Source organism: Strix aluco, chromosome 2 (assembly GCF_031877795.1).
Source record: "Strix aluco isolate bStrAlu1 chromosome 2, bStrAlu1.hap1, whole genome shotgun sequence".
In the NCBI taxonomy this organism is placed as follows: domain Eukaryota; kingdom Metazoa; phylum Chordata; class Aves; order Strigiformes; family Strigidae; genus Strix; species Strix aluco.
The window spans coordinates 105,301,613-105,325,924 of NC_133932.1; the positions used below are offsets into that span (position 1 = coordinate 105,301,613).

At 38.1% G+C, this 24,312-nt stretch overlaps 2 protein-coding genes across 4 annotated transcripts; one reads left to right on the plus strand and one right to left on the minus strand.

Annotated features, from left to right (window-relative positions):
• On the plus strand, positions 1-23,680 carry LACC1 (laccase domain containing 1). Of its 3 annotated transcripts, none has more exons than XM_074815630.1 (6): positions 1-115; positions 17,498-18,084; positions 19,339-19,520; positions 20,006-20,171; positions 22,040-22,265; positions 22,704-23,680. In XM_074815630.1, the coding sequence occupies exons 2-6, from the start codon at positions 17,526-17,528 to the stop codon at positions 22,879-22,881; spliced, it is 1,311 nt and encodes a 436-aa protein (XP_074671731.1). In that variant the 5' UTR covers positions 1-115; positions 17,498-17,525; the 3' UTR covers positions 22,882-23,680. The 3 variants fall into 3 exon arrangements, with proteins under 3 accessions (XP_074671731.1, XP_074671730.1, XP_074671732.1); XM_074815629.1 differs by lacking the exon at positions 1-115 and adding an exon at positions 13,999-14,179; XM_074815631.1 differs by lacking the exons at positions 1-115; positions 17,498-18,084 and adding an exon at positions 18,128-18,159.
• CCDC122 (coiled-coil domain containing 122) lies at positions 4,349-11,181 on the minus strand. The gene is made up of 4 exons (XM_074816952.1): positions 11,068-11,181; positions 8,354-8,752; positions 7,077-7,193; positions 4,349-4,513 (listed from the first exon to the last, which is right to left on the minus strand). Exons 1-4 carry the CDS (start codon positions 11,179-11,181, stop codon positions 4,349-4,351), a joined length of 795 nt encoding a protein of 264 aa, XP_074673053.1.
• Positions 23,681-24,312: the final 632 nt, after the last annotated feature.

The following is a 24,312-nucleotide window of genomic DNA, read 5'->3' on the forward strand; positions in this document are numbered from 1 at the left end:
GTCCAGTGTGGAGTTCCCCTAATATGTTCCTACTCATTTACACTATGTTGTTGGAATAAATCCAGTTTCCTGTGCTTCAGATTGTTGCTAAGCAGCGGGTAGGACTCGTTGGTTGGTAAGTTGTTCCACACTCTTTATTTACATGTCCGTTGCTGCTTGCTGTCTGTTTTGCTGCTCAGAGCGGGCAGTCACTCTTCTTCCCGTTGCCTGCAGAGCGCTGAAGCCAGAGTTCCTTCTTTAGCCCCACACCCATCGTCAGAAATGACTGATATGGGTTTGGCAGCATGCATCTCCATTGGGAGCTGGGAGAGCCTTATGTAAAGAACACAAAGTGTATTCGCTGTGTTATTCCCTGAAAATCATAAATCACTCTCCTACTGTCTATGCTTGCTTGCTAAGAGAAAAAAAAAATGCCCTGAGATCAACCTACTACTGTTCAACATTGTACCAAGGAAAATCTGCCTCAGCAGGTTGCCAGGATTTGCTGGAATTAGACATCTTATAAAAAGCTACATACGTTTCTTTTTTCATATGTTGTACAGAATACTGATAGTTTAGAGAAGTCAGTAATTTATATTTCCTTGTTTCAGCTGAGTTTTTTCCCAGATGAGGTTTTCTCCCAATTAACTGCAATTCACTAGTAAAATGTTTATACCTTTCTTTATATTTATTATCTGTTAAATATTAAATGCTAAATTTAAAATGCTGCTCATGGGAAAATACGTAAATACTGTATGATACAAAGTTCTGTTTAATCAGAAGCATGCAAAATGTATTCAATCCTGTAAAACGTGGTGTTTAGCACATGAAAAAACTGAATGAAGATTTCAGGTGCACTGAGTGACTGAACTTCCACAAGCTTGGTGGGGACTGAGGACAACCAAAGCTTCAAAGATCAGAGACGAATCAACTCAGGTATCAAGGCAGTTGAGTTAAACACATAAATAAAGTGTTTATGGGGGAAGAGCGATTATAATCATGGTGTTTAACTAGGACAGTGATGCAGGATGACAATAACAATCAGAGTCCTTATAACAAATTATTTCAGAGACGAAACAGACTTTTTGCAACATGGTGGACTTTGTGCTAAACACCATTTGTATTAAAGAGTTCATACTCTATACAGTCAGCAACGCATAAGTAAGATGGATTAAGGACTGGCTAACACATTTCCACAGATAATTGTTAAAGAAGCTCCAACATATGAAGAGGGCATTCATAGTGGGACTCTACAGGTGGTGGTATTAAGACCAATGCTAGCATTTTTATTTGATATGGAATTAAAGATAAAATTAGTTCTACTGTATGTTTTTTAATCATATGAGATCAGAACAGTTATACATAGCACAGAGATGCACAGTCAAATGATTTAATTAAACTACAGCTACATTTTGTTGGCAGGAAAGCTGAGAAGCTGAGGAGTACTTTAGTTTCCAAAACTCCCACCATTCATATGGGGCTACAGCTAAACCATGCAGCAGCTCCCTTCTGGCCTGCACAGCTGCGTTTCTTCTCGGAAAAAACAGGATGTGAATTGGAAGGAATTGCAAGTGGCCAGGGCTCTTTCTGATATGGAGTTCAGCTATTACCAGATGTAGGGGAATCCTCTGTAGTTACCAGATTGAGACACAACTGAGATAAAACTCAGTCCATTTAAATATGTATATTGAAAAAGCAAGTTTTACACAGAGGAAAAAGAAGGAATAGTTGGATAGCTGAGATTCCTTGAAGGGGTCAAAGGCCCCAGAGACAAGAACATGAGCTCTCTTGTTAAGTACAGAGCAAAAAGGAGTATTGGACAACTTACGCCTTGGACGACAGGAAGGCCTCTGTGTAGCAGAAGGCAACATTTCCTCTGCATACAGCACTAACAGGAGTATCACATACCATTCTTGTATTCGCCTTTGTTAAATGATATTAAACAATTTTAAAACATGTACAAAAGATCCATAAAAGTAATGTGAGATACTAAAATTTACCTAGATTTAATAAAAGAAACAGGGAAAATGTAGGTCTAAGGTATTTACTTCATATGAATCGTGCTGTACACAGAAACTGCCCTAATAATAATAATGAACATCTTCATTGCTCAAAAAGAAAAATAAAGGTTAATTTTTGTTTAAGTTAGAAGGTGTGGAATGTCTGCTAGAGTTGTTTTCAACTGGTAATAAAGTGCAAGGTTAAAATGTGATATTATAACCATGGTAATAAGTGTCAAAGTACATTTGGTTGAAGTAATTTGTATAGCTGATAAGAAATGTATCTTGCTGCATTGACTGTTCTGGTTCAGAAATAATTAGAAACTAAATATGAAACCAAGACGGTATCAGTAGTGAAAGGCACACTTAAGGTCACGCAGTTTTAATACCCTGAGAATTCTGGATGCTGTACCACTTTTGAGGGGATACATTAAGCTAAAGTTCTCGGTCAGATCTGACAGTCAGTAACTTTGGAAGGCTTGATCTATTTAAGTCAACAAGAAGACAGTGCATAAGTATTTTTATGGAGCGGATATAAAGTACGCTCATTTCAATGGATGGCTGAATAAATTCAAATTAGAACTGATGCAAAACAAAAGAAGAGTAGTTAACCACTGAAACTACCAATAAGGCAGCAAATATTCCAATTTTTCAAGCCAGAATCCCTTTCTAGAAGATATACATTGATCAAATGAAAGCTGTTTTGCTGTGTGTTGGGATAAGCAGTTGTAATGTTACAGTAAAACTCAATGTTCTGTTGGTGCTTTCTGGACTTGTGAGCAACGAATGTGTGAGTCGCTTCAGAACAGAAAGGTAGTTAAGATTAGGGGTTAGTTTTAAGAAGTCTTTCTTTGTCTTCTTTTAAAATAAATTAGGTTAGAAAAGTTTTAACCCAGCAAATTATTTGTATCATATCACTGTTACTACAGCATAGGATATTGAGGTTTTCATTTCTACATTGTTGTTTTAATGAAAGAAGCCTGGTTGATAATACTGCAAAGGAAAAAGACCAAGCCAAACAAACTTGAAAGTCTAACAATGTTGAGAGACAGCCTTCATGAGTCAGCATATTGTTTAAAATAACTTTATATTAAGTGAAATAACGTATTAAGCGAAATGTAAATATACATTAACATATGAATGTTCTAACACAAGTAATAATAGTATTGCATTTTAAGCTTTTCTTTCCTAAGCTAACAATGTATAGGCAGTCTAACATTTTCCACAGTTAATACTCAATTTGCTTAAATCTTTTATATTCACCAGATAAATCTAAATTATTCAAGACAACACCTCTAATAAAAAGCTACTTCCATAGAACAGATGAATGTTACAGGTGATGTCCAGTCAGAACTATTACCTTAAGTGTAAGAATGAAGTACAGTACATTCCTCAAATGCCAAGCACATAATAAAAAGAAGGCAAAGAAAAATGTCTAGTGTTCACTACTGTTTTAACAAGAATATTTAATAGGTTGTCATTTTTGTTAAGAATCATCTTACTGAACATTAAGCACTTAGATGTTAGATGGCTAGTACTAGTTAGTTAAGATCCTCTACACAGTAAATTCCTTTATAATCAGTCATCTGTAATTCATCCCTAGTTCTAGAGGGTGAGTTGTTCCATTTCAAAAGTTGTCCAGATTCAGTTCTCTCTTTACCTACCCATTCCTCTTTGCTAGCATATATTAGAGCAGTGAAAGTCAGATTATTTGAAACCCAGTTCTGAGAATATTTGTTCCTAAGCCTTTTATAGCTGGACAACCTATGTCCTCCTTGGCCCCCATGCTAGAATGTCCTGGCAGATACAGGGCAAACAGGCCATAACGTCATCTGTATGAATTTCCCACACAGCAAAATACAGGCCATCAGAGCTTTCAGAGTTCCTTAGTAGGTTGCAATAATAAGGGATGTGGATAAAAGATCTCAAATTGTGGTATCCCAAGAATGCAAATATACACTGATACCGATTTCTCTGTAGGAAAAACAATGTAGATCTCAATCTTCAGAGATCTAATCACATGAAAAGGAACTCCTCAAATCTTATTTGGTTGACTTCAAATTACTTTTTAGAAAATATAGGTACATATTTTGAAAATGCCTGGAAATGCTAATAACTTTCTTCCTGAACAGCCTCTGGCTACAGTAAAAAGAAAAGGGAAGAAAAAAAAAAAAAAAGTTATTCCAAAGCATTACAGATTCAGCACAGCCTACTTTAGGCCACAGAATGAAAGGGAGAAAAACTTTAAAAAGAAAGAAATCACTGAGCCCTGGCCCAGCTATCAGGCTATTTACTATTTGCAGTATTTCCAGAAAAAAAAGCTCCTCCTCCTGGAAGATTACCCACATTGTAGCTTTGTTAGGTTTGGTTTACATGCTACTTTGTAACTCCACAACTCCAAGACGCTTTCTTAGTTCTGCTGCCTTCTTCTCCAGCTGCTGAATGTTCCAGTGCCATTGTCTTTTATTTGAATGGAGTTTGTTCAGTTGGCAATGCAAACGTTTTAGAATAGCATCATATCTTTTATTCTGTACCTAATAAAATAGAATAAAATTTACTTCAAAATTTATTTCAAGCAAAACTATTTACAGAGGTGGGTTCAGCTCACCTAACTCTGTCTAAGTGTAGATTCTGACATTTGACCAAATCGTTCCATGTTCACTTTATAGCTACTGAAGAGACATAGACATCTAGGAAGCAATTCATCTGATTTATTTCAGATACCTGCTTTAGGACAATATGAAACGTCCCTCTCTTTCCCACTAAGGGAAAGAAAAGTACTGTCCCACTAAGAGCTTAAGTGAGGACTTCAATACGGGTATCATCTGCTCTGTAGATGTCCAATATCCCACCCAAAGAGTCAGCATCTCACAGCTGCGGCAACACTTTGTACATGGAAGCTTTCAGGCCTCAGAGTGAGAGGAGACAAAGGAAGACATTTTCAGCCTTTGACAAGTGTGTTTGGGTATAAATTAGAACACAAATGAGGTAACCTAGGTGGCTGTAGTGGCATCTTCACTGTTGCACTGCACTTAAAAAGTTATGTTTTTCTTAGAAAGACAATACTGTGGCAATGCAGTACTGCATCAATTTTGCCCTCATTGCTGCCCTATGTGAATAATGGCTGTGGCAGACAACTCTCTGAAGATTTGCATTCTGAAGTGTAAATGCATGAAACATTCATTATAATAAAAATGAAAATAACAGGTATTCACTTAATGAAAATTTGGGCTTACTTACCCGAGTTTGAAAGACATATGAGTGGTAGCGTGTAATTATTCTCGTGTCTGCTTATTGAAACATTATTACACTGTATTTAACATACACATGATGGAGTACAGCTGCATCACTACAGCATTGCCAGTGACTTCCTGTGAGTCTTGCTGCCTAAATTTCATGTATAACTAGGTAACCTCCTCAATAATGTTTTATAAATTACGCTGCCTTCTTTTACTGGTGAAGGGTTGTCTTTCTTCAAGTTGCCTGGCTCTCCACCATAATCCTTCACAACTTTTCAAGGGATGCTGTCAGATTCACTCATCTGAATGAGTGCTTGCAGGAACTGAACATCACGTGTTGTACGATACTGAAATATCTATGATGAATATTATCTGCAGATTAAGACACCTAGCTTCAGAGGTGCATGTATGACCTACATGTCTGCATTCCTGTTTTGATCAACAGAAATCTAGGCAATGAATACTACAAGTCTAGAAAGAACAGATTATGCAGCTCACCCTACTGTAAACCCCTACAGATGGCCAACTGAACTGATCTCTAGGATACATCAACTGGACTGACTACATCTCCAGTGATCATAATGGGAAACTATCTGACTCATGTGTAGCCACCTGTATTCAAACAACCACATTCAGGTGTTGGCAGTCAGGAGATGAATCCTACCGCTGCAGCACAATCCATGTGTCCAGTATCTCACTTTATTCACATGCTTGGTTTAAGTATTCTTTCCCGAGTTGTGCTGAAGACTGCTGGGTATTAATGTCTCTGCTTGTCCACTGTCAGTTTTTATATTAAAAATCATATTGTTTTCCAGAGAGCTCTTAATAGAAAATGATACCCTGAAAGATTCCATTTTTAATCCTGTTTCCTTCTGAGACATAAAATTCATATAATTCAAACAACTGAAGAAGATCTTAACCTTCATTATTTAATTAATTTGATTCCAATAACAGAACATTATTTTTAGGCTGCCTGTGAGTTTAGAGACCTTTCTTAGGAGAATGTTGCCTTGATAATAAAATATTTTCTCGGATGCTGAATAGCACAGACCTATTCTAAAGTGGCTGTGTTTTGCTTTTCAGTTTAAAAATTCTCTGTTCCCTACCACATGAAAAATGATTCTTTTTTCCTCCTACATTTTACAATGGGTAATAGAGCTAACCTTAGATCAGTTAATCTTTATATTATCGAGCTTTGCTCATTAAATTTTGTAGCATTTATTTGAACTAACAAGATAAATGACATGAAACTTCCAAACTAAAAACTATCTAGACATACAAAGTATTTTAGTAAGGAGCAAAATGTAAAATATAGTTCAATTATTTAAAAAGAGAAGGTTTTAACTATTTATCAGAATTTTATCTTGGCAGCTAATTAGAAGCTGCTGTGTTATCCCTAATTTAATGTCAGCTCAAATTAGGGAGATTCATGGGAAGTCCATTTTCTTGGTGCAATTGATTCTCCCACTGATGAGTTATCAGGAATCAGGAGAGAAGTCATGAATAATAAGTCAGCAGTGAAATTTAAAGTATTTCAGAAGTATTACAGAAATAAAAACCTGTGCTTTTTGCCTTACTATCATTCAGTGACCTCTTTCTTTTCAGGACATCATTCCAAAAGTTCACAGCTCAACTCCTTCTTAAAAGACTTAAGAAATAATGTTCTTAACTTCAATTTTCTCATGATAGCAATTCAGTTCTGAATTTTAGAAAGACTATCAGTATCAAGAATTTACTGTTACTGTATATACTTGAATAATGTATGGCTAGCAACTGTGTATAAAGTACTTCAAAATTCATTTGCACTATCTACATTCTGTCAGGAGAACTGTAATTATATTTTATTTGAATGACTCACCTCTATTTCTTTTCTAAGCTTAGCATGCATTTTTTTCTCTTCTTCCAGCAAATCTGTTTTTTTATTGATGAACTCTTTCAATGTTGAGATTTCCCTTTTTAAAAGTGTAATTTCTTCCTGCAGATGTAAGTCAAGATATAGAAATCCTCTCCTTCAAAAGTTGCACAGTACATTTATTAAACTTAATAAAAATGCCACATTTTAACAGTCTCACTCCACTGATATGAGATCAAGATCTATAATAAACAATTTCACATTAAAATTATTCATAATAGTAACATTAATATTTTATGAATGTAAATAAATAATTAAAATAAATCATAACATGGCTTTAGATACTTAAGAAGATATACTCTTGATCTGAAATATGCAAACAACTACAACAATACAGGAATCTGACCACATTTCGGTGGTCTCAATTTTGTTTAAAATGTAATTTATTGCAAAATCAAAGAATACTTAATTTAATATTTGAGACAGATATTTCTTTCTCATAGGGAGATACAATGTTAATCGGTCTTTATTTATCAGTATTTAAAGATCTGCTTGTACAACCAAATTTTTATCAATTTATGTGAATAGAGTAACACCAGATTTCCAATAATGCAAGTAGCATCGGAGTTAAAATCTGTGACCCCATTTCAACTTCACACTTGTGTTTGTTCATGTATTGGTAAAGTTTTGTGATGAAAAATTCCTACATGATAATTTTTAATAAGTATTGCAATTAGGGTCAAATAAAAACAAGTGTTAGACTGGAATACCGAAATAAATATATTTTTCCTCTCTCCTTTCTGTCATTGTCTCATCAAATCTACCGCCTGCTGACAAACAGCTCAACTGCAGTTTGTCACCTGACAGCAAAGTTGAAAGAATACTGTGCTCTTACATTAAAAATGTAACAACATGGCAATGTTCCACTGAATTCTGAAAGTTTCCATGTAAGTTTATCCAACAACCCAAAGAAGCCCACAAATACTTTGGCAATGATATAGTTTGATCTACAGCTCTCTAATTTTTTTCATAGCTGAGTTCATTTGATCACATAGAATGAACCTGACTTTTACAATAATATACAGATAACAACAGCTGATGAGTTTTTTACTGCATACTGAAGTCAAAATTTCGTCAACTAATATAGCATTATAAATTATCTATATTCTCCGTAGTCAGTCCCTCATGAACCGTAAACATATTAGACAAAATAATCATATTAGCTAAACTGTGCCAAAACTATTTCATGCAAAAGGAAAATAATCAAAGATGAAATATAGTACCTGCACTTGTTTTATAACAGATCCTTCTGGATTCTGGAAATCACTCATTAATTCCTCTTTCTTTGTCTTTAATTCTTTAACGACAGCTTTCTTTTTAGCAAGCTCAATCATAACTGGCATTTTACTTTCCATCTCCCAAAAGAGATGTTTATGAGCCTTTATTTTTTCACGATATTCATTATTTCTTGCAAATGTCATCTCAAACTCTTCTTGTACTGTTTCTGCATCATGCCTCAGCTTTAAATTTTCAGAATATAGGGCTCTGACTTGGGCTTCCAGATTTTCACAGTGGTATTTTGTCACTTCTATGGCATCATCTTGCAGATATATTTCCCTTTCTGTCATCTTAGTTTCTAACAGAATAGAATCCATTTCTTTTTCCAGTTCCTGAAACTTTGCCTGTAAAAGATTTCAGTGTTCACTTAAGAACATTTTTGACAGGATACTGGCTATCTAGTTAAACACTGTAATTTATATTTATTGAACAGTCTTCTTTTTCACTTGTTCAATGTGGCTTGAATGGAAGATAATTAGAGTTCTATTTCCTACAACCATCACCTTAGAGGCACAATGCAAGAATGCTGTTTTAGACTTCTCCCCTTAGATTGAATCTAAAATATGAAATAAAGTATCCTTGAAATTGAAGTCCTCATATATGCCAGATACATAGGATGTGACAGATCAAACCCAATCCTAATGTTTGTTTAGAGCTGAAATCTCATTAAGTACTAATCAGACTAAAAGTAACTAATGATGCCAAAAAACACTTACAAATCCACACAAACACACAGATGGGCATTTGGGGTGATGGAGTTTAACTAGACTGCCCTACTGAAGCTTTTAATCCCACCTTCATCACAGTAGTATTTGACAGTAGGATTAATCCCAGCTATTTTTAACCCCCTAATATGCATCTAGTCCTAAAAAGGCCTCTACATCTTCTCACTGATGAGAAGTGAACAACTCCAGAACGTAGTACTTCAACCCATCATAAGAAATCATAGAATCATTTAAATTGGAAAAGACCTTTAAGATTAAGTCCAACTGTAAACCTCACACTGCCAAGTCCACCACTAAACCATGTCCCTAAGCACCATGTCTACCCATAAATCTAAGATGGGAGGGCTGAATTGCTGCCTCAGAAATGTTTATGTCTCTTTGACGACTACCGAGGGAGCCTGGATGACTAATACAGGCTTAACATCTGACTTGTAGGTGATGTAAACTAGCTATGATGAATCCCACCCAAAGTAACAGCCAACAGTAGTGCATTAAGTGAGAGAATTAGCATCATGATTTATGTCACCTATTATCTTTTCCCTAATGGAAGCATTACGAGTGCTATGAAATCTCTAACTCAATGTCTTGAACAGATTAAGACATTATTAACTGTTAAGAACAAAATGTTTCTGCATAACTTCTAATTTGGAAATCTTGGGCTACAGTTTTAGGAGAATTTGTATCACCGCCAGCCACCATTTACTGAGGACAGGAAAGCAAAATGGCAAAGATCTTCAATTTGGGAAAGGGAATTATTGTTTTACATGTCTTCTGTGACCTGCACACATGGGAATAGAAGTAAAGATGAAAAAGCAGTTCTGCATTCTGACTTTACATTCCTAATCATTTAACTTTGCTGTTCTGCTAACATTAATGTTTGTATGGAGCTTCCTAGGGTTTAGGCTTTTTTGAAAGAAAAAAGAAAAGGTGTGGAAGAGGAAGAAAATGAGCTAACTTAATTACCTAGGGCTCTAAAGTTTAGTGGGGTTTTTTGAAAACATTTTAAATTGTTGCAGCATCATCATACTATTTTTGGGATGGTATATAATTAGAAAAAAGGCTCTTGTAAGGTGTGGTCAATCAACTGACATTCCTAAGCAATAAAAGTTTTCACTGCTCCTTCAGAGAAGTTAGCTTTGTACAAAATTTTAAACCTCAATTATTTCAGTTGTAGGGTTATTCACACATGTGATAATTGGAACTCTACTATTTCCGTTTGCATTCTCCCATGCTCAGAAATGCCTGAATGCTGTTGTGTCTTTCCTCAGACTTAAATGTAACTCTCTCAATAGAAATTTGATCTCAAAGGTTAAATAATAATTGAAATCTTAATAATTTCTGTGAGAGATTAGAACAGAAATTATTACATAATCTTCATGAAAACTACATGTATCCAGTGTTCTACCAAATATTACTAAATAAAACGAGTATTTAGTGACTATTTAGGACAACCACTTCAAACACATTGAAAAAAAGTATTTTTAGTGAAAAAGATACTAAGAAAAAATTATAGAGTCTGGTGAAAATCTGCCAAAAAGGATGCTTTTAAAATCCTTTTTTTCCATTAATTTCTCAGGAAATCACTACGAAAAATTCAAAGAGCTCTAACTTTGTATTGAGTTTTTGTGGGTTTGCTATCTCAGTGTTTTCTGGGGTTTGTTTTGGTTTGTTTTTTCCCAAACAAAAAATAAAAGCTTCTGCTATAACTTACTCTGATGAAGTCTTACCTATGTTGCAGCCTTACAAATAACAATACACATACACAGGTTTTGCTAAGCCTAAATGACACACACAGGAACAGAAGAGCTGCCTTACACTTAAATGTAAACACCCAGAAAAAGTGAAGTACCATCAGCTTTTCCTGTTCATAGGAACACTTCCTCAGCAAATGAAAAAGCTAAATTAATTAAACTATTCCAAAAAAGGCTTACTACCTGCAACTGGAAAAGAACTGTCTTGGTTTTTTCTATCTCTGATGCTTGTGAATGCTGCTGCTCTGCAACTTGTTTTACAACTTCAATTAGTGATGGAGAATTTTGCTTGGCCATTTTAGGCAACAATGCAGAACTATAAGGGCATAAAAAAGAATTGTTTTATCACCGTTCTATTTAATTACTGTTAATGAAAGAGACAATATTTAGGCCTTTCCTATGGGATTCCCGATCAAAACATTATGCCATTTGGTTCATTTTTTATTATCATGAACAGGTTACTGATGGGTGGATGCTCAAAGCAAATGATCAAGAATTAGAAGACTTTCATGCAGAGTTTTATAAAATAAAGTATTGCAATGTTCTTCTGGCTTCTCCACAGGTAAAATCCTCCGTTTATAAATATAGTCATAGCTCTTAAAAGCATCTTAAGAGCATCTTAAATGCATGAGACATGTATTCATATTTAGCCTGAAAATTTACATTATTGCAGTTACCATACTGCAACTGTCTACTATAGTAACTGTTAAACTATGCTTAATGTAAAATAAACAATGTTGAGAAAGCTGTCACATTTAAAGTCACAAACTAGCGTAACTGTAAAGATCCCCCCCAGTGGTTATAAAATATTTAGTACTATTTTCATATCACTTCAGATAGAATAAGTTAATGAAGACAATCTGTACCGTTATATAAAGTGACATCGAACTCCCAAGAAAATGCAATGAGTCTGGCACAAGTGCATCTTCAGGCCCAATATATTAAATGGCACTCAGGTGACCCACATGCCATGCCTGAAGGCTGGTAGTCCTGACCGGGAAAGCACATCTGCCGTTTTATGTTTAGGGTTGTTGCAGGTGCTGTCCCAGCACCCCTCACTTCTCCCCTCTACCCCACCCAAGCGCTCCACACCCCCCAACACCACGTAGGCCTGCCCCTGCACCACGCAAACCCTCCAAAGGCACTGAAACGCCGAACAGAGCACAGCCAGGCGCCCTGGCAGCACCAGGCCACCTCCTTTCTCTACCAACCCCGCCGCAGCTGGGCGAGGAGGGCGAGCAGCGCCGTCCGCCCCCTCCATCCTCGCAGCCCCTCGAGGTGGGGGCTGCAACGGCCGCCCCGCCTCCGACCCTTCCCGCCCAAACCGCGGCGCGCGCGGCGCCCGCCGCCCGCCAGGGAGCGTCGGCCAAGTGCCGTCCCCGCGGCGCGGCGTGCGGGGCTTAGGGAGCGTCGGAGAACTTCAGCGGGGGAAGGCGAGCGGCGGGGCCGGCGTGAGGGGAGCGCGGCCGTTAGCGGCGGCCGAGGGGCGTGGAGAGCCGGGAGAGGGCCGCAGGGAGGGCTGTCCCCGGCAGGAGTCGGAGGGAAAGCGGAGGAAACAGCTCCTCCTGTCAGAAATGGGGTGGGTGCCTCGCGGTGAGGCCCGTAGCAGTTGTGCGGCCTGGCTCGCCCCGTGGCTGAGGCGATTTTGCGTAGCTTTTTTTCGTTTCTAAGTTCCCTGAGTTACCTAATTCATTGTATTAAACAACATTTTCTGGCATAATTTGTTAGTGTTTGTTATATGCTGCAGAGAACATAAGTTTTGCTGAGCACCACTAGTTTACGAGAAAGAAGAAACATCACCCAATTTCTCCTGCTCTACACCGTGCCCTGTTTTATAGCCGTGGACTTGTGCTCACTCATATTCCTCTGACCTCCAGGTTAAGGAATTTTAACCCTAAATCCCACAATTTTTATAATTTAACTGCTTCTGTCTGCACATGATCTGTTTATTTCATCCTTTTTTTTTGGAATGGCAGAAGCTGAATCTAATACTTCAGCCAGAGACATAATACCAGTTTGTCATTTTTCAATATTGTTTTGTATCCTGGATATTTTCTGACCTTTATCCTTTCTCAGCGTTCTGCACCAAAAATAACCCCGATAATTACTTTTTCTTGCTTAGTCTTGGCGAAGGAAAGAAAATGGTTGTGTTGGTCTCTCTCCATCAAGTCCCCTCAATAATTTTCAATGATCTCGTTCAGAAACATTTCACAGTGGGGCAGAAAGCCTCAGGGATAACATTTTTGCAGACTTCATGAAAATTGGTGTCTGGGTGGAGGAAAGACAAGATACCCACATTGGTTCCCTTTGGGAGGGAGAGCCAGGAGGATTCAGCTCTCATCCTCTGCCCAGCATATGCTGGAAGGAGAAGCAGGAGGGGAAATGGCAGGGGACTCCCAAGGGATGTTCTGGACCTGGCAGAAATGTAGGTTTACTGCAATTGCAGGGAAGGTAGGAACAGGAGACATAGGACAGCAATTCACAGGAAATCAGATGTTATGAATTCCTCTGTGAAAAAATTAATTTTTTTCTTGTCCTTCAGCTGTCATATACTCATGTGTCATGAGTATGATTTTAGCACAGCTGAGAAAATGTATCTATTTTGATTTGATTCTTGGGTAAAGCCTGATATAAATCCTTCATTCCCCTACTTGCCTTTTGACCTTTGCATTTTCCTGTCAAAACATGCAGACTTTTTTACAGAGCTCTCTGAAATTTCTGACTGCTCTGAGGAGATAATCAGCATCCTCATTTTGGACCTGTGGCCCTGAAGACTGACTTCTTGTAACCTCTCTATCTGGGTCCTTCTAAATATACTTTTTCGACTGACTGCAAAATTCTTCACTGGAACATACAGTTACAGCTCAGAAAAGGAAACTCAGTCTGCACAAGTTTTCCTTAAACGTCTTTGTGGTTTTGTTCTGTTTTGCTATGCTGTACATTTCTGAATCTGTTTGAGAGTGTGCAAAGCTGATGCACTAGAACATATGATTACAGCAGTGAGTTACATGGCAGGGTTAATGCTGCTTCCGGGTTTAACGCTACCCAGGCACTTAATCATGTTGGTGACTTTCAGAACAGTTTGTTATTTCCTGTGGATATTGACAGCAACAAAGCAGGGTCTCATCTTAAAGAAGAAATACAGGTTCCCACTCCAATCTTACCTAGAATAGGAATTTCCATCTTGTACGAATCAGCTGCAAGACTGACAGTGAGAAGTGAGATATATAAAGCTGGCAATGTTTGTTTATATCAGCTGATACCTTTCAAGAGTTTAAAAGGATTGTCTACCTGTGTAAGTAAATTCCTGTGTTTTAACCTTTGAATTTGTTTATGAAAACTGCATGTACTTCAATATTTTCATTGTAAGTGCTGATTTCTATTTCTTCAACCTTGCCTAAATATCCCTAAGAGAGGCAGAATGTTTTATTTTAATCCAGTTTGAGGGTTTTATGTATTTCTTTTTTTTCCCCCATTTTTTTGACTTTGCTGTTGTTGAAATTTTATTGCAAATGTGCTCTTATCCCTGTTCATTTGGGCTTCTTTAATGACCTGTTTTCTTTCTCTGGGCATCTCTCTCTGACAGGTGTTAAATATTTCTTGCCTTTTCCATTTTCCCAAAATGATGTCAGTTCTCTGTGTTTCTGTAAGAAGATAAGGTGACCACTGGGATTCAGAGGTGCAGGAGATTGCCAGCAATCTTGTCTTGACCAACAGCAAGCTTTTAGAATTCAATTTCTGGTGTTTTTGAAAGTTGCTTTTTGGATCTTTTTTCTACCCTGAGCTGTCTGTTCTCTGCAGCCTGATTTTATTTCCTTCATTGTTTCTTTTCTGTATTTGCTTTGCCTTTCTCCTTTTCACTCTTGTTAACTTCTTCACCTCTTCTCTCTTCTTGTTATCTATCATTTTCTTTTTCTTGATCTCTGTGCAAGAGAATCTTTTTACCCTCCAAATGTTTGTTCTGACAGTTTCAGAGAGTGAGCGAAAGAGCTAATGGGTGGCCTTGGCTTCAAGTCTGTGCAAATATTTGTCTTGTATTGTGTACTGAAATGAGCAACTCCTTAATAAATGCACTTAATCTTACCTGATGCGGTTACATGCAGTTGAGACTTTCTATGGAATACTGGGACTGTAGAGCATGTTTCTTAAAACCTGAATAACCATGTATGCATTTCTCATAAGCTAAAGCATTGCTGTGCTTGGCAAGACTGTATTTTGAGAAGAGTTTTGTTTGGGGGACATAGGAAGCAGTCAAAAAATTTTATTTTGACTAAGCAAATTTACTTCTGACACCACTGACCTCAGTAGGACTCTGTGATGAAAAACTGGAAGGATATGAGGGTGAATCAGCCCCATTGTTTCTTTGTGTACATACTAATAATTGTCCCTGTGGACTTTTTGCAATACACACGTGACTTAACAATGTAGACAATTACCTCTCCTTCCACAAATTTTTCTTCTACCCTTTCTTTGGTGGTATTTATACAGGGAAGTATGAGGACAGCAATGAACTCTACTTACTTTCCACTACTGACATATCTGAAGCAGACCAATAATCTGTTTTTCCACTACACCCCTCTGCTGTACTGTCTTTGCTGGGGCTATTTGCTATACCTAGATTGGGATCATGTCATATTCTTACATGCCTCCCACAGAGTGTCAAGGTAGGGAAGGAAATACCCTGATTTACCAAGTCATGGTCTTTGACATGAGTCTGTTTCGACACTGTTTTGTTAGCAAGCTGTTTTCTCTAAAAGCTGTTATCAGCTCTGTGCAAATAATACTCTGAGCAAAATCAGGAGTCATAAATTCCTTGACAGATGCTTTTATCTACCGTCACATTTTGATACTTTTAGTTCACCTGTTTTGATAGTCAGTAATTAATCTTTGTAAGCGTTCAACTTGCAGAAAGGAAAACATAATTTTCAGTCAGGATTATTTTTCTTCCAGTCTGGGGAAAAGAACAACAAAGAAAATGCAGAATGTTTTCTGCAAAACCTACTCTGAATAAATAATCCATTAAAACCAGAAAGGTCTTTGACCTCTCATTTGTAGAAACTCTGGGACTCCATTGTCAACCATAAAATGCCAAGGAGTACACCAAGTCCACCATAGTGGTAGGTCTCAAGTACACAACAAAAGAGTATTTTTGCAGGAAAATGAAGTGCTGTCAAGCCAGAGCATGCATGTAGTTACAGGAAAATGTGGACTTGGGACAGGAAAATAGTGCGAGGCATTATCTGATACAGTTAGTTCTGGTAGCAGATCATTGATTTCAAAGACTTAAAAGATTCTCAAGTCTTCCTGCAAAGATACTAATTTTCCTGCAAAGGAATTAATATTCCTGCATGATTTGTTACTGTGCAAAAAAAATGTTGGTGTTAAGGAATACTCTAAATGATTATGGGGTCTTACAACTGGTGATAAAGCTGCATGTATTCCTCCTGAATCAAGCATGGTGCTTAGTCATGAAATCTGAACAGCTGTCTGTTCAAGGTTCCCAAAGCAAAGGGATCTAGTCTTTTGTTCCAGACCTCTGGAGGCTTCCACTGGAAACTGAAAAATTATCAGAGACAGAGAAAAGAAAGTAAGACACTACCTAGAGGATATGTAAAATAGGCTTTCATAGCAACAGAGGGAGGAAGAGACAGATGGACAACTTTCCACAGGTTAGTAGCCTAGCTGGGCTTGGATAAACAAAGTCCAGAAAACGGAAAAAAAAAAAAAAACCCAAGCCACCAAAACTGGAATTACACCATGGGCCACAAAACAAGGTGTGAACTACAGGATGATTTTGGATAAGCTTAACGTGTCTTGATTTCAGGGCAAAGAGTGCAGTTAGCATAGTGAAAAAGCTGAGTCGGGAAGTTGTGCACTTACACTCATTGTGTATTACACTCATTTAGTTCTGTGTACTTGTTACTAGGTAAAGTTTCAGTAACCTATGCTAAGTTCCTGTGCATGTTGAAAACTATACCGATCGTGTGCCCCTCCACAGAGAAGTCAGAAATTAGCAAGTCAATACTTTTGGTAATGCAAAAAGAAGTGCAAAAAGTCCTGTGGAGGCCTGTGGGAAAAATGCCTTTAAGCTCACAGCCCATGCCCCTGCTGCCAGGAGAGGTAGCAGACATGAGCTTCACCTCAGCAATAAGTGTGTAAAATGCCTTCAACAAATTGTTACACAAACTCCTCCAGTCCCATCAAGCTGAGCGACCTCTGTATTTGCTTCCCGTCATGGGAGCTGGAGGAGGGCCCAACAGTCAGAGGGCAAGAAGATCCATTAGGCTAATGTGGGTTAATTGATTCAATAAGTCTAATGTTATGTACTAACCTTTTATCATCCCTGACCTGGGAAAAACCTGAGGTAGGCGGGGTGGTAGGGAAATACCTAAATACTTAAATAAATACATAATAATTCCCATTTCCGCTCCTTTTGCTGCAATTTCTTTTCATGCAGTGAGGAAATCCTGAGACAGTAATTACTCTTACATCACCTTCTCTACATAGTATCACTGAACGCACTGCCTTAATAGCATAATTCTGTATTTGGACTAATGGTGCTGTCCTTGCCTTTTTGTTTGTTTTTCATGTTTTGTTACTGACTACTTGGCAGTTGTAAGAATCTTTAAATATCCTGGAATATGGTGGAAGCAGTACTGATAGATCTGTTCAGCCTACCGGCCAACTTGCAGAACAACATCCAAGGATTGCTATTTAACACGCTGGAAACTATTGAGAAATGCTCTTCCATCCCTGCTCCATTTGTTTATGTCATGTGTTGCCAGAGGCAGGAGAATGGTGAACAAGAGTCCTTGCTTCCAGCTCTGAGACATTTGCAGAGTCTGAAGAAAAGACTGCAGGTGGTACGTGCTCTGACTACAGCTGCTGTTTTGTACACCATCAAACAAAGACTGGATGAAAAAGACCTAAGCATCATTAAAGTTATTCTCCCTACCTTAAGAAAAGACTTAGTGAAAGTGTATATAGACCATCTCTTTACAGCAGTCTACCAGTTTGAATTTGAGGATTTACAGGTGGCATCTGATTGTAAAAACCTACAGATAGCTGAACCTCAGAGTGAAGAGCAAATGCTTCCTACACAGGACGTGGCAGTCATCCGAAGTGAGATTCAGATGTACTTGGAAAGCCTGCCGAGCCTGAATGGGGAGCTCACCATCCTCAAATCTTCCCTGATCCCAGGTAAAGAGAATCCCGGCTAATAGATTTTACAGAGACTGTTCCCAAGCATACTTCTTCAAGAGAACTGCAAAATGGGTAAGATTTGGAAATGTCTTCAGGCAGCAAATAACTCTATATGATGTTGCAATCGTGTATCATGTCTATAAGAGGGGGAAGTGTCAATAAAGATACAGCAACAGACTGGCAAGTCTATTCCAGGCCTGGGGCATGATCAGAGGAAAGAGAGGCCCAGGTTTAGTGAGAGCAGTACTACAGACAGTGAAATCTCTCTTCCCCTCTGTGTGGGAATTACACACAATGAGAGTTACCATCATCTTCTGGAAAGGTGGGACAGGAGTTTCTCCTGGTCTGCAGCCTCACGCATGCCTGGTTAATCAGACTGATGTCTCAGTGTCCCTGCCATGGCGTGACCCAGTTTACTGCAGCAAGTCTCTCAAGCAGTCTGGTTATTGCATCTCATGATTCAGAGTGTTCAGGGGAAAGCTGAAAGGTTTTCTACTGCAAAAATTTGGAACCGTCTTTCCCTAAAAATATGTCTGAAATGATCCAGAGCCTGAAGGGAACATGAGTTACTTAAAGCCATCTTTGCCTGCGTTGTGCTTCAAGTTTTTGACTATGACTTTGAGAGGGTCACACTACATAAAAGAGATTTTGAATCTCAACTGATTATGTCACTAAGCTTGTCAGCTATTAAGATAGCAAAAATACCAGTTGTGGGACTGTTGCTGTGTTCCACTTTGCCATGCAAAACCCCATCCCCTGCATTGTCCCCAAAAGCAGTTGATTGCATGAGGCCACAATAAATGATGTGCACTGTAAAAACAGAGGATTTTTCAATAACACTAGAAATTCTCAGTGCTTTTCAGGTGTTTGATATTCTGTGATGTCTTGAGGACTAGTATGTCATTTGCCAAAAAAAGCTTGGGAGATGCCACCTTAGAACATTTGCTTAAAAATGTACTCTCATTTTCCTCAGTGAGTTACCTCTTCTCTAGGGTTTGCACTACAACTCTGCAAAAAGTCAGGCTAAATCTGCCAGGACTCCTTGCTCAAACCCCTCTACCTTGGCCTCAGACAATTATGATTATGAGCAAGAAGGAAATTTAGAATCCTTAAATTTAAATGCCACAGCTAAATACAAGGTAAAACAATACTCAGTTGGCTGATTACAGGTCTCTTCAGTATAAAACCATGTTATATCTGGACTGGTCATGTGTTGAAAGCAATTGTTTGTTGTCTTTTTTGCCTTGCCAGATGATATCTTCCTACATGGCTTCACCACAAGGACAGGTGGCATCTCCTACATACCAACTCTAAGCTCCTGCAATCTCTTCAGCAGCTCCAAGCGGAGGGACCCACAAGTTGTTGTTAAAGAAAATCTCCGCCGGCTGGCTAATGCTGCAGGATTTAACCCAGAGACTTTTCACAGAGTCAAGGTATCTTATCAAACAATTGTTTTATGTAAATGGATCAGATCTTCCTTCATGTATCACTGGCTAAAACTATAGTCATTATTCTTACCTTTCTCAGCAAGAACTTGTGAGAAGCAGGACAATTAAAACATTTATGCTGTCAGTTTATCTGTGGGAATAGCCATCCAAACTATCAGCCATTTGGCACTATATGGAGAAGAAGCACTGTTTCTTCCAAGTGTATGCTAACATTTAACTTAACACAGAGTAGAATAATCAGATAAATGATCAGAGCAGTTTCTCTTAAAAGAAAAATACACCATCATTTCTGTGTTGGCTTTCTACTGACACATCTGCATGGCATTTGAACAAGGGAGTGCCTGATTTCCACGCATAATCAGTTGGTGCAAGAGAGTGTTTCATGCCAAAGAAAAATCCTTTCATTAGTCAGAACTGGAGTTTTTTTTTGCTGCTGTATCACTGTCCATGTTCTGGTTTTGTCTTGACAGATTGATCACGCTAATGCCGTGTGTATTATGGGAAAGACAGAGCCTGACAGCTATGATGGAATAGTTACGAATCAGAAAGGTGTTACAATAGCAGCTCCGGGTGCTGATTGCATACCCGTGCTGTTTGCTGATCCTGTCAGAAAAGCCTGCGGTGCTGCTCATTCTGGTAGGAGTTTTAAATCACGGAGATCAAAATAACTAGGAGACCACTGGAAAGGGAGTTCTGGACTAAGGATTACAAATTAGCAACCAAAGGAACACTGAGTGAGAATGAATAAATGCAAGATCACCTAACAATATAGACCCTGACCTGTTAAGTTTGTATCTGCCAAGACAAGATTAATCTTGAGAATAGTTTGTTTCCCAAGCTGTGTATTATTTTTTAATTTTATAGCTGTAATAGTTATTATTTATGTATTTACATGTTTATTTTTCTGATCTGATAGCCAAAACCAAGTAATATTTTTTGTCCCCTGTGGCTATAAAGCCAATGTCCCCAACAATCATTTTGGATCAGAAGAAATACTTGTCTGACCCAAACCAAATGAGAATAAAACAAGCAGGGATGTTAACACAACTGGGGGTTATGTCAGACTTCCGAAGATGTCCCAACTGTTAGGCTAGAATAAGTATCCCATGGTGAGATTTCCCTGCTGAGGCTGTTTCATTTTGTAAAAAAGTCTGTATTTATAAAGTCAAGGAGAATGCACAGCTGCGAGTTTCTCCTCAGCTTTGATGCTAGTACACCCTTTGATATGGTAGGAAGCTTCCTCTCTGCCTGGAATTTGTGAATGCCACCTAATTCATACAATTCTTCATGCATTGAATAGATTAGCCAAAATAAATTCAAATTTGTGAGTCATCATAAGATGATCAAAACTTTGACTTTCCTTCAGTAAAGTTGGTGTGTGTGTGTGTGTGTGTGTGTCCCATCCCATGCCTAGCAAGCTTAGATTAGAGAAAGTGAGAGGAATGAGAGTTGTGGCATGTCTGTCTGGGGAGAGAGGGGAATGTTGTGGGTTTTAATGGGAAGAAGGGATGGAGAGAATTTTATCTGCTCTTGAAAGGTTTAGGAGCTTTACATTGTAAGTGTTCAAACCTAATTATTGTAACATATTTAAATCTGTAGTTGCTCCTTTCTCTGCTGCCTCTTCATTTATCTAGTCCCTGACACACCACATTGTTCCTCCAACCCACACTGCTCCCTTCTCCCAGCATACCTCCCAGCTCTAGCCTGAACTCCTACCTTCCATCTCCCAAGTTTTGGCCTTCATTCCCACATCCCAGTCCTTGCCAGGCTTCCAATTATCTTTTCCTCAGTTCTTTCCTTCCTGTCCAACCCCACCTCAGTTCATGTTTAACTTGAACACATGTTGCTATGTATACAAAAAAAGACAGTTAGGTATAAGGTCATCTCAGTCTTTGGATGTAGAAAAGCAGAGAAAGAGTTATTAGCATATCCTGTCCTTCGTTATGACGCACTCCCTGTGCAATGCAAAGACTTACTGAGACTCAAACTGAGATACAAGAACTCAAAGCTGGGCGTTCTTCTACCTGTTACAAACAATACCAAAGTGCAGTTTGGCTTTCTTCTGTCTATTCCAAATACTGTCTCTAGCTTGAGCCTTTTTTTTTTTTTCTGAAATAACACCCTATTTTCACCATATTATAAAAATATGCCTCTGACTGTAACACATTTCTGTTGTCATATTCCCATTTAAATGTTTCAAGCACAAAGGAGCTGTAAGGTATGCCCTAGTTGCCTAAACCAGGACACTGGGAAAAAGTAATTCTGCAATCGTAATGTAAACTCTTCTCTCTAGTTTCATCTCCACAAAATTATATCAGCAAACTGATAGTTGTTAATGTGTTCATTTTTTAAAAAATATTATTTTTATTATTAGATATAATTATTTATTTTAGATGTAAATATATCTATTAATTTGTGCCTTTAATAACAGCATGTATTTTAGCTACTATAAAATTAAAGAGGCAATTCATACAATTTTTTTTTCAACCTCTCATTTCTCACAGGATGGAAAGGCACCTTGTTAGGAGTTTCTATGGCCACAGTAAATGCTATGATATCTGAATATGGATGTAATGTGGAAGATATCCTTGTGGTGCTGGGCCCATCTGTAGGACCTTGCTGCTATAAACTTCCTCATGAATCAGCGAAAGAATTTCACCGAATTGATCCAAAGTGTGTGAGACTATTTGACTCTGCATGTCCTTATATTGATATCAGAAGAGCAACACGGTAAGCCTACTAAGTGATCAAAAGACTAATTCCACATTAGTTATCAATAATTATTTTGATATTGTATTATCCAGCACTATTATGGTGAGAGTCCTTACCATCTTGAAGTACTCTCTAGTGCTTTGCAGATCAACAAATGATACTTTAAAGGAATGGTATCTGCTCACTTTTGCTGAGTTCCAACTATTATTTTACTGTTATAGTGTTTATGGATTATAGACAAATGTTCAAATTAAATGTGGTTCTACTGGTTGCAGAAAAGCAATTATTTTAGTCTAATCCTGGAAGAAAGAAAAAAGAAAAGCACATGAAAGTCCCAATCACAATATTGACACCGTTTGTTCAATTGATACGTGAGGTGCTGTCTGAATGATAGTGTCTTAAGGAATGTGAGAACGTACAAAAATGTTATTTTCTGTTTCTTTTCCTTTCTTTAAGGATTCTTCTTGAGAATGGTGGGATTCTTCCTGAGAACATCCAAGATGATTCTGTCACAGATCAGAACCAAAATGTCACTTTCTGTACTGCATGCCACCCTGATAAGTTTTACTCTCACTTTCGTGATGGCATTAACTTCGGGACACAGATTGGCTTCATATCAATCAGAGACTGGTAGTATCTGTTACTCTTGAATAGTATTTTACACAATAAGTCTGGTGCATTGTCTGGCATCCTGCTCTCCTTGTAGACGTTCTTCCTCCTTCCTTTCACAGACTTAAAATAGAGAATTCACAGGTATTGAGAATCTCCTGCTTCTTCCCTGCCATTCTGAGGCGAGAATAAATGTCTGGGGTGTGGGGCCAATAATTCTTGTGTAAGAGAGAGTGCAAAGGAAACAAGGACAACCTACACCAGTGACAGAGCCCTTCTGCAAGACCAGATGCAAGCTCCCATTTTTTGGATCCTTCTTGACCAAATATTTCCCAGAAACCTCATTGTCTTAAGGTGGTGAAAGCACAGAAAACCAGTCTTCATTAGCTTCTGAGTGAGACTTACAAATTAAGTCAAGTATGACATTACTGATATAGGGAGGGAAGTCTGTATTGCACATTAACTGTTTGAGAACTCTCAACTTCTTGTTAGTTTCAGCTGAAGGTTAGCCTTATGTAATTACGTGCCTGGTATTGTTGTTCTTTGGATTAAAGAAGAGCTCCAAAACACTTACATGAAAAATAGCTTGAAAGTGTGAAGCAAACAAGCTCATTTGAGGCAAACATTGAAGATCTATGAACCCTCACCATTCTGTATTTTTTGACTGTAGAAAAAGTAGGACTAAGACTCTTAATATGGTATGACATGTATGTTCATGTTTCCTTAGGATTTTTTTCTTTAAACTGTTGGTGCTCTGGTACTCTCCATCAAGTCGGTCTCAACAGTGCCCAGTTATTAAATAAATATCTAAAAAATAGAGTCAATTTAGCCTCAGTTAATTTTACTGACCAATAGTTGATGTATCTGCCTTACTAAGCAAATTCTAAGTGTGCACTGTTTTCTTTTGGCCATAAAAAATTTGCCTCTAGATGTTACAATAGATGTGATAGTTCCTGACACATAGACAGTGAGAGTTTCCTAATAGTAAAACTATGCTGACTGTAGCTTGCACAGTTGCCAAGTACAAGCCTTGGGACAACGGTCCACATGACGTATTTTATATTTCGAATTCAACGATCTTTACCAATTCTAGACTTTCATGTCCACTAGAGGTCAGTGCTCGCTCACGCTGCACTTCATCCCTGGCTGCACTGTATATATGGGTTTTCAGACCATGCATTTTGCAAAGCACTGTACAACATGTGCTGCTACTTTTGCCTATATAATCATCTATCAAGTTATTCTGGTATCTGGTTTTTAGATTGTTTATCTATTTTTCATTTTGTTGGGCTGTGATTCAGAGCTGACCAAATCAGAACTTTCCTTGTCCTCTGGGAGAACTGACTTTTTAAAAAACTTTTCTTTTACCTGTGAATGGTATTTCTCAGAGAAGAGCTTGATTCTGAGTATTTTACCCTCTGACTGTAATCATCGAACAAAAATTACTTCTTCCAAC

What these genes read in the sequence shown, in the direction of transcription:
- LACC1 (XM_074815630.1), top strand. Translation starts at nt 17,526, where the DNA reads ATGGTGGAAGCAGTACTGATAGATCTGTTCAGCCTACCGGCCAACTTG. An exon ending in AGACTTTTCACAGAGTCAAG is followed by an intron (nt 19,521 to 20,005) that starts GTATCTTATCAA and finishes TTGTCTTGACAG; the next exon opens with ATTGATCACGCTAATGCCGT. An exon ending in GATATCAGAAGAGCAACACG is followed by an intron (nt 22,266 to 22,703) that starts GTAAGCCTACTA and finishes CCTTTCTTTAAG; the next exon opens with GATTCTTCTTGAGAATGGTG.
- CCDC122 (XM_074816952.1), bottom strand. Translation starts at nt 11,181, where the DNA reads ATGGCCAAGCAAAATTCTCCATCACTAATTGAAGTTGTAAAACAAGTT. An exon ending in CAGTTCTTTTCCAGTTGCAG is followed by an intron (nt 8,753 to 11,067) that starts GTAGTAAGCCTT and finishes AATCTTTTACAG; the next exon opens with GCAAAGTTTCAGGAACTGGA. An exon ending in CTGTTATAAAACAAGTGCAG is followed by an intron (nt 7,194 to 8,353) that starts GTACTATATTTC and finishes TTACATCTGCAG; the next exon opens with GAAGAAATTACACTTTTAAA.